Genomic DNA, 15,557 nt, shown 5'->3' on the forward strand with positions numbered 1-15,557 from the left:
AGCTTCCCTGATTAAAATAGAATTCCACATTTAAACTATTTGTTGTTGCATTAGTTCAATGATTAAAACCAATTCAAGGTTGCAGACCTGAATCTGTTTGAGACTGATGTACAGCACAAAAGGAACCACCACAAACCAATACAAATGGTAACAAGTACAGATGGCGCTTATCAACCCCAAATTATCAAACCTCTTGGTAGGTCGAGCACCTCTGGAGGAGAGAGGCTTCATCAGGAGGGGGAGGGACACTAAAGCGCCATACCTCTTTAGAAGGGAAGGGCTACCTTTTCCAGAAAAATGAGGTAAGAGTTGCCTGGTTGTTTCTCTGGGGAAATCATGGGAAATGATCCCAGCCTAGTTGAAAATTACAGACCAATCTCTCTATGCTGTGTCACCTGCAAAGTAATGGAATCTATCATCAACCAATCCATTACCCTCCACCTAGAAACAAACAACCTACTCTCTAATAAACAATTAGGTTTCAGAAAAAAATTATCATGTAACTTACAACTTCTCCACTGCAAAAACATATGGACTACTACTGAGATCAAGGCAAAGCAATAGATGCAATCTACATAGACTTCTGCAAAGCTTTTGACTCAGTAGTACATGATAAACTTCTCCTAAAACTAAAATCCTACGGCATTTCAGGACCTCTTCACAATTGGATAACTGCTTTCCTGTCAAACAGACAACAAGTGGTCAAAATTGGCAATGCCCTATCAAATCCTGTTCCTGTCAAGAGTGGCATTCCTCAAGGCAGCTCTTCATACTATACATAAATGATCGCTGGGACCATATCTCAAGTTATTGTGTTCTCTTTGCTAACGATGTCAAACTATTTAACACCACCAACGATACGACTACCCTTCAAAAAGACCTTGACTTTGTATCGGATTGGTTTAAAACTTGGCAACTCCCAATCTCAACCAGCAAATGCTCAGTCATATTGGAAAAAAGAACCTAAACACTAAGTACAAGCTTGATGGACATTACCTTACAGATGACCCCCACCCTGTTAAATTTATTTATTCATTTATTTATTTAATCAAATTTTTATACCGCCCTATCTCCCGAAGGACTCAGGGTGGTTTACAGCCTGATAAAAACACAAGAATAAATAAAAGATAAAAACAATATTTAAAAAAACTTATTGAATTAGGCCAGATTTAAAATTATAATTAAAATAGTAAAAACCCCATTTAAAAGCTAAATTTAAAAATTAAAACTCTAAAACTCTAGGCCAGTCCTGCGCAGATAAATAGATGTGTCTGTCAGGCCTGGAAACCATATTAAACTTTAGGTTTCCAGACGCTGCCACATTTTTATCTTGAGGGGAGGAGGGGGGGGTTGAGGGGTATGGTAACATTCTTCAAGTGGTCAAGGTCGGATGGCGTTCACGTCTGCAGGAAGAGTGGCAAGAAGTTACTCGAATGAACTGGAAGAACGTGGGACCGTGTGATCATCAGAGGGGTCAGGGGGGTGGGACTATTGGGGTTTGTATAACTGGGGAAACGAATCCGGAACTTCAGTTTTGGGAATTGCACTCATCGTGTGCCAGTCTCCTCATGCTAGTAAAGGACTCTGAGAAAAAGAAAAATGCCTCTGAGTCTCTTTTATGCAGAAGAGGTATTTCTGGAACCTTGACAGTGTCTTAAGCTCGCAGCGAAAGGGTCGAAGGTCAGGAAGTTGGCGGAGTCCTGGGGGAAGTTCATTCCAAAGGGTGGGAGCCCCCACAGAGAAGGCCCTTCCCCTGGGTGTCGCCAGTTGACCTTAGAGTTTTCATATCAAATTATCTAAGTGCCAAAGCCCACTGCAGCTACATAGCAAAAAAGGCTCTAAGAGTTGTAAACCTAATTTTGCATAGCTTCTTTTCCAAAAACTCTACACTAATAACCAGAGCATACAAAACATTTGCTAGACCTATTCTTGAATACAGCTCACCTGTCTGGAACCCATACCACATTTCTGACATCAACACAATTGAACGTGTCCAGAAATATTTTACAAGAAGAGTTCTCCACTCTTCTGAAAACAACAAAATACCTTATACCACCAGACTTGAAATCCTGGGTTTAGAAAACTTAGAACTCCGCCGACTCTGACAAGACCTGTGTTTCACTCATAGAATCATCTATTGCAATGTCCTTCCTGTTGAAGACTACTTCAGCTTCAATCACAATAATACAAGAGCAAACAATAGATTCAAACTTAATGTCAACCGCTTCAAACTTGATTACAGAAAATATGACTTCTGTAACAGAGTTATTAACACTTGGAACACACTACCTGACTCTGTGGTCTTTTCTCAAAATCCCAAAAGCTTTAACCAAAAACTTTCTACTATTGACCTCACCCCATTCCTAAAAGGACTATAAGGGGCGTGCATAAGAGCACAAAAGTGCCTACTGTTCCTGTCCTATTGTTTTCTTTCATTATATTTTTAAAGAAAGAAAGAATAGAATAGAATTTTATTGGCCAAGTGTGATTGGACACACAAGGAATTTGTCTTGGTGCATATGCTCTCAGTGTACATAAAAGAAAAGATACGTTCATCAAGGTACAACATTTACAACACAATTGATGATCAATATATCAATATAAATCATAAGGATTGCCAGCAACAAGTTATAGTCATACAGTCATAAGTGGAAAGAGATTGGTGATGGGAACTATGAAACGATTAATAGTAGTGCAGATTCAGTAAATAGTCTGACAGTGTTGAGGGAATTATTTGTTTAGCAGAGTGATGGCCTTCGGGAAAAAACTGTTCTTGTGTCTAGTTGTTATTATCAAACTAATATAGTTATTGCATACTTTTGCTCATATATATGCTTCTATGATATGTAGTTATTTTATGTTGATGCTCGTCTATATTGTTGTGACAAAAACAAAAAACAAAACACAACTGGCCTGACTCCCTCAGCGGACACTGTTGGTATGTGGGAGAGAGAGAGACTTTGCATAAGCTCAGAATAAAACAGCCCCATTCCAAATATTCTTCTGGCGTATTTCTGAAACTTTGTTTCACACAGCCTCTCAGACTCCCTTCCTCAACCAGCCTGGGCCAATTGCAATACAGTTGGTGTTTCATGGCCTACAGGAAATGGGGGGGGGGGGGCAGGGACAGGCATGGCAGCAGGAACTCAAAAGCCTCTCATCTGCTTTTCATCCTGACTCCAGGACTTTTCAGGTCGGCGACGTTGCTGACTTACAAGTTGCGAGTTGCGTTGGGTTCGACCATCGGCCCCATTCCTGAAGGGGCAGCCCTGAAAGCCAACACTGAGGCTCAGCTGGGCCCGCTGCCCTTTCCGGCGGCCATTTCTGCCCAGGTCAACGCTGGGCAGCCCAGGGACCTTCCGCCCCCCGCCCACCAGGGGCTTCTCTTGGGCAGAAACTCACGCACGCAGCGGACCAAAGGCTCCCCGAGGGCTCCAGGGGTGCCGCAGCCCGAGAAGGAAGGCCGGCGGCGGCACCAGGGGCCACAGAAGTTCCCGGGCGCCTTAGGTCTCCAAAGAGCCCACAAGGCTACCGGAGAATCAGAGGTGGGGGGGGGAGGAAAGGCCCGGTGCCCGCGGCCGACTGAGGCAGAGCCGAGCGGGACGCCCGGGACTGCCGAGCGGCCACAGCGGGACGGCCAAGCCTCCTCCCTGGGCAGGCTTGGTGGCCGCTTGGAGGCAGGACGACGGTCCGCGGGCTCCGCTTCTCCCTCACGTCGGGCTGGGCCCCCGGATCAGTGGGCAGCGTCGCGGCCGGGCCGCTCTTGGCGGCGGCGCTGCCTCGTGGCCACGCTTCGGCGGCCCCTGCTTTCGGCACGTGGAGCTGGGCGGGCGTATGCAGGGGAGCGGCGCTGGGCCGCCGGAGAGCAGCTACATAAAGGCCGAACGTGCCCGGCGCCGCCAGCCTCGCAAGCAAAGGCAGCAGCCTTCGCGCCCGGCCCCGCTTGTCTCCCTCGCGGCCGGAGAGCGAGGAAGGCAGCGGCGCCAAGCAGAGCGGCCGGGCTCCTCCGGCTTTCGGGAGGGCAAAGGAGGCGCAGGCGGCCTCTCCGAGGGCCCGCCCGGCTGTTGCGCTTCGACCACTTGTTGCTCAAGCTCCGCTGATTGGGCTGCCGGGCGCCCCGCTCGACTCCGCTCCTCCCCGGCCGACCGGAGCGCGACCTCTCGCTCCCGGCGCTAGGCGGGGGCAAAAGGGGCGGGGCGGCCTCGCCGGCCCTAAAGCTGCCGGTTCGCGCGCCGGAGCCGCTTCGCTTGGCTTTTGTCCCGGGCAGAGAAACGGAGAGGACGGCGGGCCGCTCGCCTCTTGGTGCGCCTGTCTGCTCGCCGCTCGCGCTCAACTTTCGGCTCGCTGGGCAGCGGCCGCTCCGCCCGCCCGCAAGAGAGGCGCCGCTCGGCAGCCGGAGCGTCCGCGAAGCCGGCCCGCCTGCGCGCTTCTTCCGCCGAGAAAGTTCATCGTCGCGACAGGCCCGGCGGAGGCAGCGTGGCAGCCGCCGCTTCTCGGCGGCCGCCTCCCCTTGGCAGCCGCCGCTCTCCTAGGCCGCGCGCTCGGGCGCTTCAGCAGGCCAGCTCCGGCTTCCGGATCGGGGTCCCGAAAGCGGCGAGCCGCCTCTCTTGGCGCGGCACCTGCTCGGACCCGGCCTGCTCGCGGGCGCTCCGACGGCTCTGCGCCCTGCGAGGGATGATCGGGCGCCGCCGGTTGGTTTGAGAAAGGTGGTCGTCCCCGCTCCGTCGTGGACTCTCCCCGTGGGGCGAAGAAGCCGCCCTTGCCAGTGAAGCAGCCGCGCCACTTCATCCCGCGCCATGGAAGTCCACGTCGGGCTGGGCAGGGTCTACGGCCGGCCGCCGGGAAAAACTTTCCGCGGAGCTTTCCAGAGCCTTTTCCAGAGCGTCCGCGAGGCTTTCCAGAGCCCCGGGCCCGGCGGAGCGCGAGAGGAGATCGGGCCCAGCGGCCAAAGCGCGGGCTCTCCGTCAGCTGGCCCGTGTCCGCCGGGCGCCCGCCTGCAGGAGTCCAGCCCGCGGCAGCAGCAGCAGCAGCCCGGCTCCCCTTCTTACCTGCCGCTGGATGAGGCTGCGCCAGGCAGCAAAGGGCTCCAGCCGGCTGACCGCGCGCCCCATCCGCCGGCCGCCGCCGCCTCCGCCTCCGCCTCCTCCTCGGCCGCCTCCTCGGCGCTGGCCTTGCTGGCTCCGTCGTTCCAGAGCTGCTCCGGGGACCTGAAAGACCTCTTGGCCGAGAGCAGCCTCCTGCCTGCGGCGGAAGGGGAGCCGCGCGGCGACGGGGCGGCGAGCGGCGGCGAAGCCAGCGCGGCCAAGGAAGACTACTTGGGCGAGAGCGCCAAGGAGCTGTGCAAAGCCGTCTCGGCCTCCATGGGCCTGGCAGTGGAAGTGCTCGAAGGGCCCGGCGGCGGCGAAGCGGCCACCAGCCGCGGCGACTGCATGTTCGCGCTGCCGGGCGCGCAAGTTCGGCCCGTGGCCGTGGGGGGCTGCAAGATCGTCGAAGCCGAGCAGGAAAGCGGCGGCAGCGGCGGCGAGGGCGCGCTGGCCATGGACGTGCCGGGCCACCTCAGCCTCTTCAAGAGCTCGCCGGAGCTGGACGAGCCGCCGCCGGGCGCCTTCCAGAGCCGCGACTATTACAACTTCCAGCTGGCGCTCGCCTCGCACGGCCGCATCAAGCTGGAGAGCCCGCTGGAGTACGCGGCCGGAGGCCTCTGGGGCACGCAGTACCGGCGCGCCGGGGAAATGCCCGCCTTGCCGCCCCACTACGCCGCCCCTCCGGGCCCGGCCTGGCACCCTTTCTTCGCGGAGGACGCGCAAGTCTACGGCCCGTGCGCCTCGGCCGAGCCCGCCGCCGCGACCCCTTTCGGCTACGGCCGGGGCCAAGGGCCGCCCGGCCAGGAAGGAGCCGACCTGCCCTCCGAGGTGTGGTACCCCGGAGGCGTGATGGGCAGGATGCCTTTCGCTCCGGCCACCGGCTGCATCAAGACGGAGCTCGGGCCTTGGATGGAGGGCTACGCGGGCGCCTACGGAGACGTGAGGTAAGGAAAGCCGCGGGGCTGGGGGCGAGGGCAGCGGCCGGGCCTGAAGCCCCGGGGAAGCCTCTCAGCGCGGCCAGAGCCCCGTCGGCAGCCTCTGCGCTCCAGCGGTTGGCGCTCCGCTTTGCCTGGGGGAGCAAAACGCCGCCCCGTCCCGCCTTGGCTTTTCCTCCGCGGGCTCTCCGACCTGGGCCGTTAGAGGAAGGGGATTGGGGCCGGGGGGGGGCACCTGTGCCTCTGCTTGCCTGGAGAAGAAGAAGGGATTTCCTTGGAGGGTCTGGCTGCCTGGGCGGGGGGCGGGGGGTGGGGGGGTGGGGGGGCTTCTCCTCACTGATTGAAGAAAGTTGTGACCTGCATTTCCAGAGAAAGGAAGTCAGGCGGCCCCTTTTGTGAAATGAAGTTGTAGCCACTCAGTCCGGCGATCGGTCCCTTTTTATATACATGGAAGAGCAGATTGCAGGCCCCTGGTGACGACCGAGAGAGCTCCAGAACTCCCCCCCCTCCACCTTTTATTTTGTGTTTATGGAAGTTTTTGCAATAGCCCGTAACAGATGTTGTTGTCCATAAGGTCGCGATGGGTCGGACACGACTTCACAACTAACAAATGATATAAATCTGTGTGCGTTTTATAGCTTGAAATAAGGGAGCATAAATTCTACATTGTACACATTTTAAAAAAGCATGCTGGGTAAAATGAATGCAAAACACTTTTTCCTGACAAAACTAATCTTTGGTATATTTTCTCCTTTAAAAGGAGAGTATTCTACTGGATTAAGTAGAATTTACTTCACATAGATAAATTACATAGGTTTATGTTATTAAAAAGACAACTTATGTATGTGTGCGGGACCCAAGAAAACATCAGTTACTCCAGCGTGATGGCTCAGACCCATGGACTTTTGTTAGTTGCGAAGTCGTGTCCGACCCATCGCAACCCCATAGACAACATTCCTCCAGGCCTTCCTGTCCTCTACCATCCTCTGGAGTCCATACTTGCTAGAGTATCTTAACCTTAAGAAACTTATAGACATTAACTTTAGTCTTCTCTCAATATTTTATGTCATTTATTTCAATCACAAATTACTCTTTCTGTTGGGAATAGGGACTCCCAATGGGTTGTATTTTCCATAGGTACCTTTTAAAATACTAAGCCTACAACGTGATTTTGGTTATTGTGGGCAAAAGGTTTAGCCAGCCATTCTTTCTGGCATCTGCAGTAAGATTTTCCTTGGCAAGGCCGTCTTTAACATATGGAAGCCAGGATAGGTCCCTTCCTAGAATCAGACATGAGGAGGTGTGGATCGCTTTCCAACAGCCCAACTCTCCCTGCTTGCTTTGTTCAGGCAGTACAGCTTTTCACAAGGACTTAATTCTGTGCTATTAATTATTACTAACAATAAAAAGAATGAAACATTCTTACTTAACATTTGAGTCCTCCATTTGCACAACGTTTTTACATATCTCAATTTTTATTTCAGTGATCCAGCAGTATATAATATATTTATTTGGCTTACTTTGTCTTGAATAAACTTGGTTGGGCTCATATTCTGGTCCATTAGGCCAGTTGACTTGAGGTTCTAGGAACAGAGTTAGCACTATTCAAAGGGCAGAATTATCCCAAAAGATTTATATCAGGAGAAATCCCATCTGTTTCATTTATTCCTGGTAAATATGAATCCTTGGGATTGTGATTTAAAGCTACTTAAAGTGGTGTGGTGTTAGTTACAGCATATAAGTATCATTCTTTAATTTGATTATCTCTCGGATTCAGAAGCTGAGAATAAGCAAACCACACACACACACACATACATACAACCTGAAGAAAAGACAAAAGAGGGAAAAAAGAAAAATAAATTACAATCCAAATTGATCCCAGTCCTGAAGAAAAAAACTGCAGTATAGAGGGGTCTTCAGATTGCAAAATAATATTGTTGTAGTAATGTACAATATTTATTCAGTGATTTCACCAAAATGCTGTGGGATAATTCTAGCTAAGCTGATGCTGCTACTGCAGAGAGTGGACATCTCAGCTCCCTGTGATCAACTTTGCGATCCATTTAGGCAAAATGCCTTTAAAGATAACAATTTCCATGATAGCAAGCCAGTTAAATGTACTACTGTACAGGCAAAATTAGCAGCCCGTTGATGTGCATTTATGTATACATGGGTGAGCGCAGATTCTTCTCAATTTCAACATTTAGAGTGTCCATCATTTTTTCTGGCCCCTTCTCGGGCCTGAGGAAGAAAAGTTAGCCCCATCCCCATCTTGTGGTTCATGCTTTACTTCGAAGTCCTCTTGATCTAACTCGTCCTTTCCTAGTTGGGGCTACTCTCTGCTGTTACGTTACAGTGTTGCTAAGAATTGCAAAGCATATTTGTTCAATGCAAGCAAAATTCTACTGAAAGTATCTTCAGCAGTTTGTTGTACCTGGAAATTAGCCACTAGAATTTGCTAAACCATAAGAATTGCATCACAACCTAAATTTCTAGTTAATGTATATTAAGGCAACTGTTGGTCAGTTAACATGTATGTCTACTGCAGACGTCAGTCCTGCCAATACTTTGTAGGAAAGCTTCATTTCTGTAATGAAAATTGTGGAATCTGAGCTAAAATAAAACATCTATCGGTGCTTCTTTTTGTAGAAGAAGAGGTTCTGAATGCCTAAAGCACTAAAATTGCCTGTATGATATAATGCTCAAATATGTCCTATTCAGATTCACAATGTCCATATATAAAATATTCTTATAGCACTAGGAACCAGACACTTAGAAATTTGATAGGGTAGTATTGAAAAAATATTTCATACTGCCCATTTGTGATAATAATAAAAAGGTATGTTGTAAGTGCTTTGAGTAGCTTTTCCCTTCTTAGCATTTATCTTGGGCCTAATCCAGTTCTCTATGGAATCTAACGGAAAGTTCCCCATTGACGTCAATGGACCTGGATTGACTCTTTACGTTTATGACTCTAGGTCCTGTTGAAATGTTACAGTATGGCGATCCAAAGTTATTTATGATGCGGTTCTTGCAAGAGGCCCCTTTTGTTGGAATGGAACAGCAGATCCTGCTGGTGTGTTCAGTTGCCTTTGGTGCAGCGTATCCATAACTGTGATTTATAGCAAAACTTCTTTGCTTTCACTGGAATTGGACTACAGCTGTTTGTTAGCAGATGGCATCATAACTAGAACAGAAATTCTAGTCATGATGTGTCCAGTAGGAGTTCTCTAACAACAGGTTGGCAGCCATGGTTGTGATATGAAATATCTGTATAAAATGCAGATAGACTTTAGGTTTAAGGAAATCAATCTGAAAAAAGTGAACACTTTGCATCCGGATCATACCTCATGTACACCGCGTGTATTTTGCCACAATACAGAAAATTGGGAACATGGTTATTTCTTGCTTGGCAATAAAATGGAATCTCCATGCAAGGTTTTCCTTCTGAGAGGCTTGTTGGGCAAACTAGGGGCTTAAGTAGTCACGTTCCAACCCAAATGTATGCTTCTGCACTTCTTCGTTTCATCGGGAATGGTTAAACATTTTGCGTTAAATCCTGCACCTCAAAACTGATCAATTCTGGAGGTGCTGATATTATAGTTAACACTGTACTGTACAACCAAAAGCGGAAGAGTTCAAGAGAAGACATTTTAAATGCTTAATTTGTTCATTTTAATTGCAGAAGTTTGCTTATTTATATATTTTACTTCTTTTCATAACTCCCATCTGAGATTTCTTTTTAATTTGAATTTATATCCCGCCCTTCTCCAAAGACTCAGGGTGGCTTACAATGTGTTAAGCAATAGTCTTCATCCATTTGTATATTATATACAAAGTCAACTTTTATTGATTAGTGAAGTTCATCTCCCCTCTTAGGTGACTCCATGGGGTAATTTGTCCATATTTAAAATTGGAGGTTTCTCTGGCCGCCCTTTTGCCCGCAATGTCTGTTGGCTAAATTCATTTAGGGCTGCAGCCTTAAGCACTGTGAATGGCAAGTGAATGGAGTCCATAAGGTTGTCACAGAGGAACACAGAGGAACATTGAGGTAATCATTTTACAGCATCCTATGAGTCAAGCTTATAGCTCTTACTGGTGTTTCCCCCCTGATGTTTTTCCTCCTCCTGACTTCCACTCCAAAGGTAGTGAGAACATTTGCTGTAGACATTATGAGTTAGGGACACGAAGGTGAATGTTTAAGGAACTCTGATCATGTAAGATATAAATTTGAGAGCAATGCTTATAAGGTAGATTCATTTTTAGATTATTCCCCTCTGCTCAATGTATTCTCCCTGCATTTAATTCCTGCAGGTTATGTGAGGCTCTGTGTTTGTTGCTGCTACTCAAATTCATTTTGCTGTGAGCAGCTTTCAATTTACTCCTTATAGGAAGAAATGGTGCACAATAAATTATGGGTGCTGAGATTTATTTGTACTGTACCTGCAGCGGCCTCTCATCTAACCAAGTAACAAGATTGTGGATCCTTGCGCTCGTTCTCCTCTCCTTCCTCCCCAGATTCTCAGTCAAATGACAAGGTTCAATAGCAGTATCTTCTGTGACTGAAACACCGTTCCATAAAAAATAATTAGCTAAATATATTGCCTGTTTTGTACATTCAACAGCAGGAGAAATTGCTGGTATTCCCTGAATATTCATAATCCTGGTGTGGGTTTCTTTGTCAGTGAAGTTACTTTGCCTCCTGTTCTTGGAATCCCTATGATTTTTCTTTTGAATGCCTTCAACTTTGCTTCACCTAGTTGAGCCAATAAGTGAGATTCAGGCAGTGATTCCATCCTTTCCTCTGTGTTGCTGACCAGAGGTGGGACTCCGTGGCAGGCTCAGTTCTCACCTCCATCCCAGGCATTATGTGATGCCCGGATATTCTTGCCCCTCTTTTCCCTATATTATGTTAATGTAGGTTCCAAGCAATGCTAAATGGGTAATCCTAATGCTGATGAATTGGAAATATTTCAGTCCAGCCCTGCCCAATTTGGAGAGTGCTACTGCCAAGATAACAGCAGCTTCCATTCCCTTCTTTCTCTTCTCAGTGGAGCTACTTCTCAGTTTCCTTGTACTTTTTGAAAACAGAGCCGCATTGTGGTGGCTTTTGCTCCTGTCCCTTTAACCCCTTTAGGTTCCCGCTGTTCCATTTCCTGCTTTTAATTGGCCAAATGAAAACTGGATTCCAAAATCTACTTTTACAAATGTTGCTTTCTCTGTCTTGCTTAGTCCTGAAGCAGCTCAGGCTTCTGCGGAACTTCATGGCAAACAAGTTCAAGTTTATTTAATTTCTATACAGAGCTTCTATACAATTCTTTACTGAATTGACCCAAAAGGGAAGGTGGCAGGTGGTCAGGGTTAGGGTTTAAGGCAGTTTAAAGGCAACTGTGGAGAGCAGGACTGTTGCGCTGGCCGGTTTCCACCTGAAGGTGCTGGGCAGAGCGGGGAGGGGGCAGTCTCGGCCTGCAGCGTTTAATGGGACCCTGGCCACCTCGGCTGCATGTGGAAAAGAGCCTCGCGGGCCAATGTGACTCCAGAACTTTGAATTTTTTTTCTTGTTTATTTTAAAGCCAAGAAGAGTTAGCAATCAAAAGACAAGAAAGAAGCCAGTCCTGTGAGTGGGATCCGCATAATTGTTGGCTTGCAACTTTGCATCCTGACTTTTAGAGGAATTTGGTTTGCAAAACTAAAATTCTCCTCTTTTCGCTCAGTTTAGTGAAGGAAACTTAATACAGGAAAAGTGAATTTGGATTGCTTTTGGAATTTCTGAGGTATTTCTAAAAGAATAATGCATTCACTTATACAGTATGTAGGTGTGTTTTGTTGTTGAGTGTATTATTTTGTTGAGAGATTTATACCACTGTATTTTTGCAGAACTACGATTAACTGAATTTTGATATATCCATTATTAGGATTTAAGTCCAGGAATGAAATGATTCCCAAGACACTACATGCAACGTCAGTAAATAAATAGACCTAGGGCATTCATTCATACTGGTTTCAAATACATGTTCGCTTAATAAAATAAGCCTCCTACTCAATTAAGTGCACTTCAGAAGATCTCTCGGTAAACGCCTTTGCAGGCAACACAGCTGATCTCCATAATTACACATTTGCTAATTCTTTTACTTTATCCCACTTCTCTCTTTCATTTAGCAGCTAATTATATACTTTGTTATTTAGTAAAATCGTTCATATTTTTTTCAGAGCGGGTCTGTCTCAGGGTGCTTTGATCAACACATAGGAATCGGGGAATTTGATAGTGCAACTGAAATATTAAAGATATTTAAATCCTTAAGACAAATGAATAAATACTTAAGATCAATATGATCCTTAAGATCAATGACAGTAAGGTCAATGAGCCCAAGGCACTGAGCTGAGCTAAATCTACCCCCCTTCCATCCCCCAAAGTCAAATTATCTCCTTGGTAAAGGACTTAGCCTGAGAAAGTGGGTTGCAATTTGGATCCCTTCACAGATGTGTGACCATGAAATCTGACCAGCCTATCTTGTTCAAGGCCTGAGGAGAGTTGTGGTCTTGGAGGCCACTGGATTGGCGCAAGCAGCCTGTGATCTACTTTGAGCCAACTGCTTGTTTAACCTGGCTGTATAAAACCTTGAGCCATATGGCGCTCCTCCATCAAATAGAAGTGCCCGCTGTTAGCCCAACTTAAGCAGTCTAATAGTTCTGCTGATTCTAATGGTGTTCAGGAAATCTGCTTCCCTTGCTGGGATAGGGCCATTGGATATTCCGTAATAATATTGTTTAAGTGTTCTTTTTTTTTTAACCGTGTAAATTCAAAAATTATCAGATTAAAAGAGCGATCTGAACACAAAGTTCAGGAGTTAAATTTGAGGATGACCTGTTTGGATTAGTTGGCCTTGCTGCTTCAGTTTTTCACATCTGCTAGCTGGTACAACATTCTCTCTACAGCTAATTTATATATTAAAACCACATTTTCCGGTGACTTTTGAATGCTTTATTCTTTTATCACCGCTGTGAATAGGTAAATTAATATCAGTTGGGATTCCTCGTTTTTCACAATTTAATGTAGGCATTGCTGGCAAAATTTATGTGTAAAATAAATGGGAATTGAAACGAGCTTTTCAAAGCACAGCTTTCTGGCTTCTGCAAGAGTCGGTTAGTTCCCTCTCAGCTGAAAGGTGTGTCTCTGACCTTTCTACTTCCATGCAATGTTGGTAGTGTGTAAAGACTTCGTTTGGAGGCAGTTGCGCATGGAAGAATGCTGTTTCTGAAACCTGCCCTTCCAGCTGGCTTTCTGGTACATTCTCAAAAACCCAGAGTCTCTAGGACTGATTTTATGTACTGTGAACGTAGAGTAATTTATCACTGGTGCTCTATATTGAAAATATTCAAGAGGCTATTTTTTACTTGGTGTCCTGTTTTTTCCCCTTCAATTTTGGAACCTTGTTTAGACCAAGTGATTCTGGATCACGTCTCCAGCTTCAGTTAGCTCATCCCTCTGGTTGCTCTCAGCCATTGTTGGAGTCATGAATTTTGTTGTCTGAGGCAGAGAACAGCTGCAAAGAAGCTGAGAAGGAGATTTATCTGTGTAAATCTCTGCACCCTCCTCACAACATTACCGCTTGTGAGGTGCTGGGGGGCAGCGCTGCCATTGACAATGTGCTGCAGTCCCCCATTCGCTTGGGGTGGGACATGGGCAGGATTCAGTGGAAGGGATCAGAAACTAGGCCCAGCACATTTGTTATCTGGGTGCCAGATCAGGTCTGCAGGAAAAGCATTTTGGGTCTGCCCTCCGGTCGAAGTTTTTTTTGCCTTGGGGAACCATCGGTCTTTGGCAGGCTTCTCCCCAAATAACCGGAGGACATTCCTGTTCAGACTGGCCTGGCTGCTCTGTAGGGAGGGGATGCAAAAAAAAAAAAGAGCTTGGGAAACCAGCCATAAAACAAACACTCCTCGTTTTGCCGCAATTTTCACGGGCACATTAGCACCGTGTATCATGGACTGCCCTATAGCAGGAAAGATAAATTCACCATTGTCAAGAATAAATGCAGAAGGATATTTATTCACTTGTGCATTCTTGCTCAGAGAAGCAAAGAATATAATTAATTATCTTTTTTAGAGGCCCTGTAGTTGAAATACAAGAACAAAAACATTAATGAAGGATAGCCATTTCAGCTAACCCGTGTGAATAAAATTAGTCTTCCAGGATAGAAAATAAAATGCAGTTTAACCACTGGTGGTCCAAATGCATTTTTCTTCTTTAAACTGAAGGGGTCCAAATATCCAGTATTAGGGGAAAGGCTTGGCTTGGCCTTCAACAGGCCTTTCAGAAGACATCCCGAGAGGCCCTTTCAAACTCCAGGCTCCTTGCTGAGGTGACTCTCCTGCTGTTCTCAAAACAATGACCTCCCTAACAAAGAGCCTCTGTGTTTTATTTATTTGTTTGTTTATTTGGTGCTCTTGGGTCCGTAGGAGTTTCCTTTTTCCATTTCAGAATTGCTGCTTGAGGTTTCTAAAGGGGATGAAAATGCTCCTCGTTTGGGGTCTGTCTCTCCCCTGATTTCCATGAGGTTTGAGGGTTCCTTTTTCTCCCAGCTGCTGTTCCAAACGACTCCAAGGCAAAAGAAAGGCATGTATCCTTGCAGACAGAGAACTGAATGTCAAGGACTTTTTCTACCTTGCTTCCCAATGTTTTCTTTGGGAAAGGTTGTTTTATTGACAATTAGTTGAAGTCCAAGATTTTTATTGCATGTTCTTGAAAGTCTGCACAGATGTGAAATGTAAAAAGCAGATGAGCTTCATCAGAGGGGAAAAATGCAACATTGGCTTAAATAAAAAGGATCACGTTCATCCTTGATATTTTGATGTGCTACAGTGTGTTGCTCACCATTGCCTGTCAGATCAGCCTGTCTTGCCACATCTTTGTGTTCCAGATGGAGGGCTGATCTTCCAACTTCATTTTCTTTTTTTAAAAAAACTCCGACGCTATTTTATTCCCCTTATCTCTTTTTAAGGGGAGAGGTTGATTTCCAACAGAAAAGTAGCCCAGGGGAATGGGTTAAGAAACTTGCCTTCTCGTCTCTGGTTCCCCAGCCAAATCCAGCCTCGTGCTAATGGTATATAAAAAGAAAGCTGTCCCTAAGAAGGAGTGAAAAGACTTTATGGAACACACAATTCCTCCCTCAGTGAGTTCATGGCTGAGGCAGAAGATAGTCTCCCCTCTCCATTCTTTCCAGGGCTGCCAAACTTTCTCCATTTGTTGCCAGTTGAACACTTAGTTCATCCTTCTAATATTGCAGCCGTAAAGGCGGAACTTGTAGACATGTTGATCTGCTCAGAATTCCTGACCAGCTTTCCATGGTCACCTGGAAGCTTCAAAGTGAAAACGATGGGACTGGGTTAGAAATCCCAACACCTTTTACATACAGGGCCCGGCCTTTCTCTAGGCCAGGCCATCCCAAGGCCCTTGCTAGGAAACGGGCCAGATGGGCTCCCTACAGACTTCTTTAAGCTTGTCTCATCATCTTAAAAAATACATATAAGTAACTTC

At 46.9% G+C, this 15,557-nt stretch overlaps 1 protein-coding gene across 2 annotated transcripts in view; it reads left to right on the plus strand.

Annotated features, from left to right (window-relative positions):
• The first annotated feature begins 3,913 nt into the window (after positions 1-3,913).
• AR (androgen receptor) overlaps positions 3,914-15,557 on the plus strand; it is a 215,305-nt gene continuing 203,661 nt past the window's right edge. The window contains exon 1 of one of the 2 annotated variants that reach the window (XR_009156682.1): positions 3,914-6,028. Coding sequence is in view for 1 of the 2 variants with exons in the window: in XM_058196667.1 (XP_058052650.1) it covers positions 4,797-6,028 (1,232 nt within the window). In the remaining variant the exon portion in view is untranslated. The remainder of the gene's footprint in view (positions 6,029-15,557) is intronic. The other variant, XM_058196667.1, reaches the window with a different exon arrangement.

This window comes from Ahaetulla prasina, chromosome 11 (assembly GCF_028640845.1).
Source record: "Ahaetulla prasina isolate Xishuangbanna chromosome 11, ASM2864084v1, whole genome shotgun sequence".
Classification (NCBI taxonomy): Eukaryota; Metazoa; Chordata; class Lepidosauria; order Squamata; family Colubridae; genus Ahaetulla; species Ahaetulla prasina.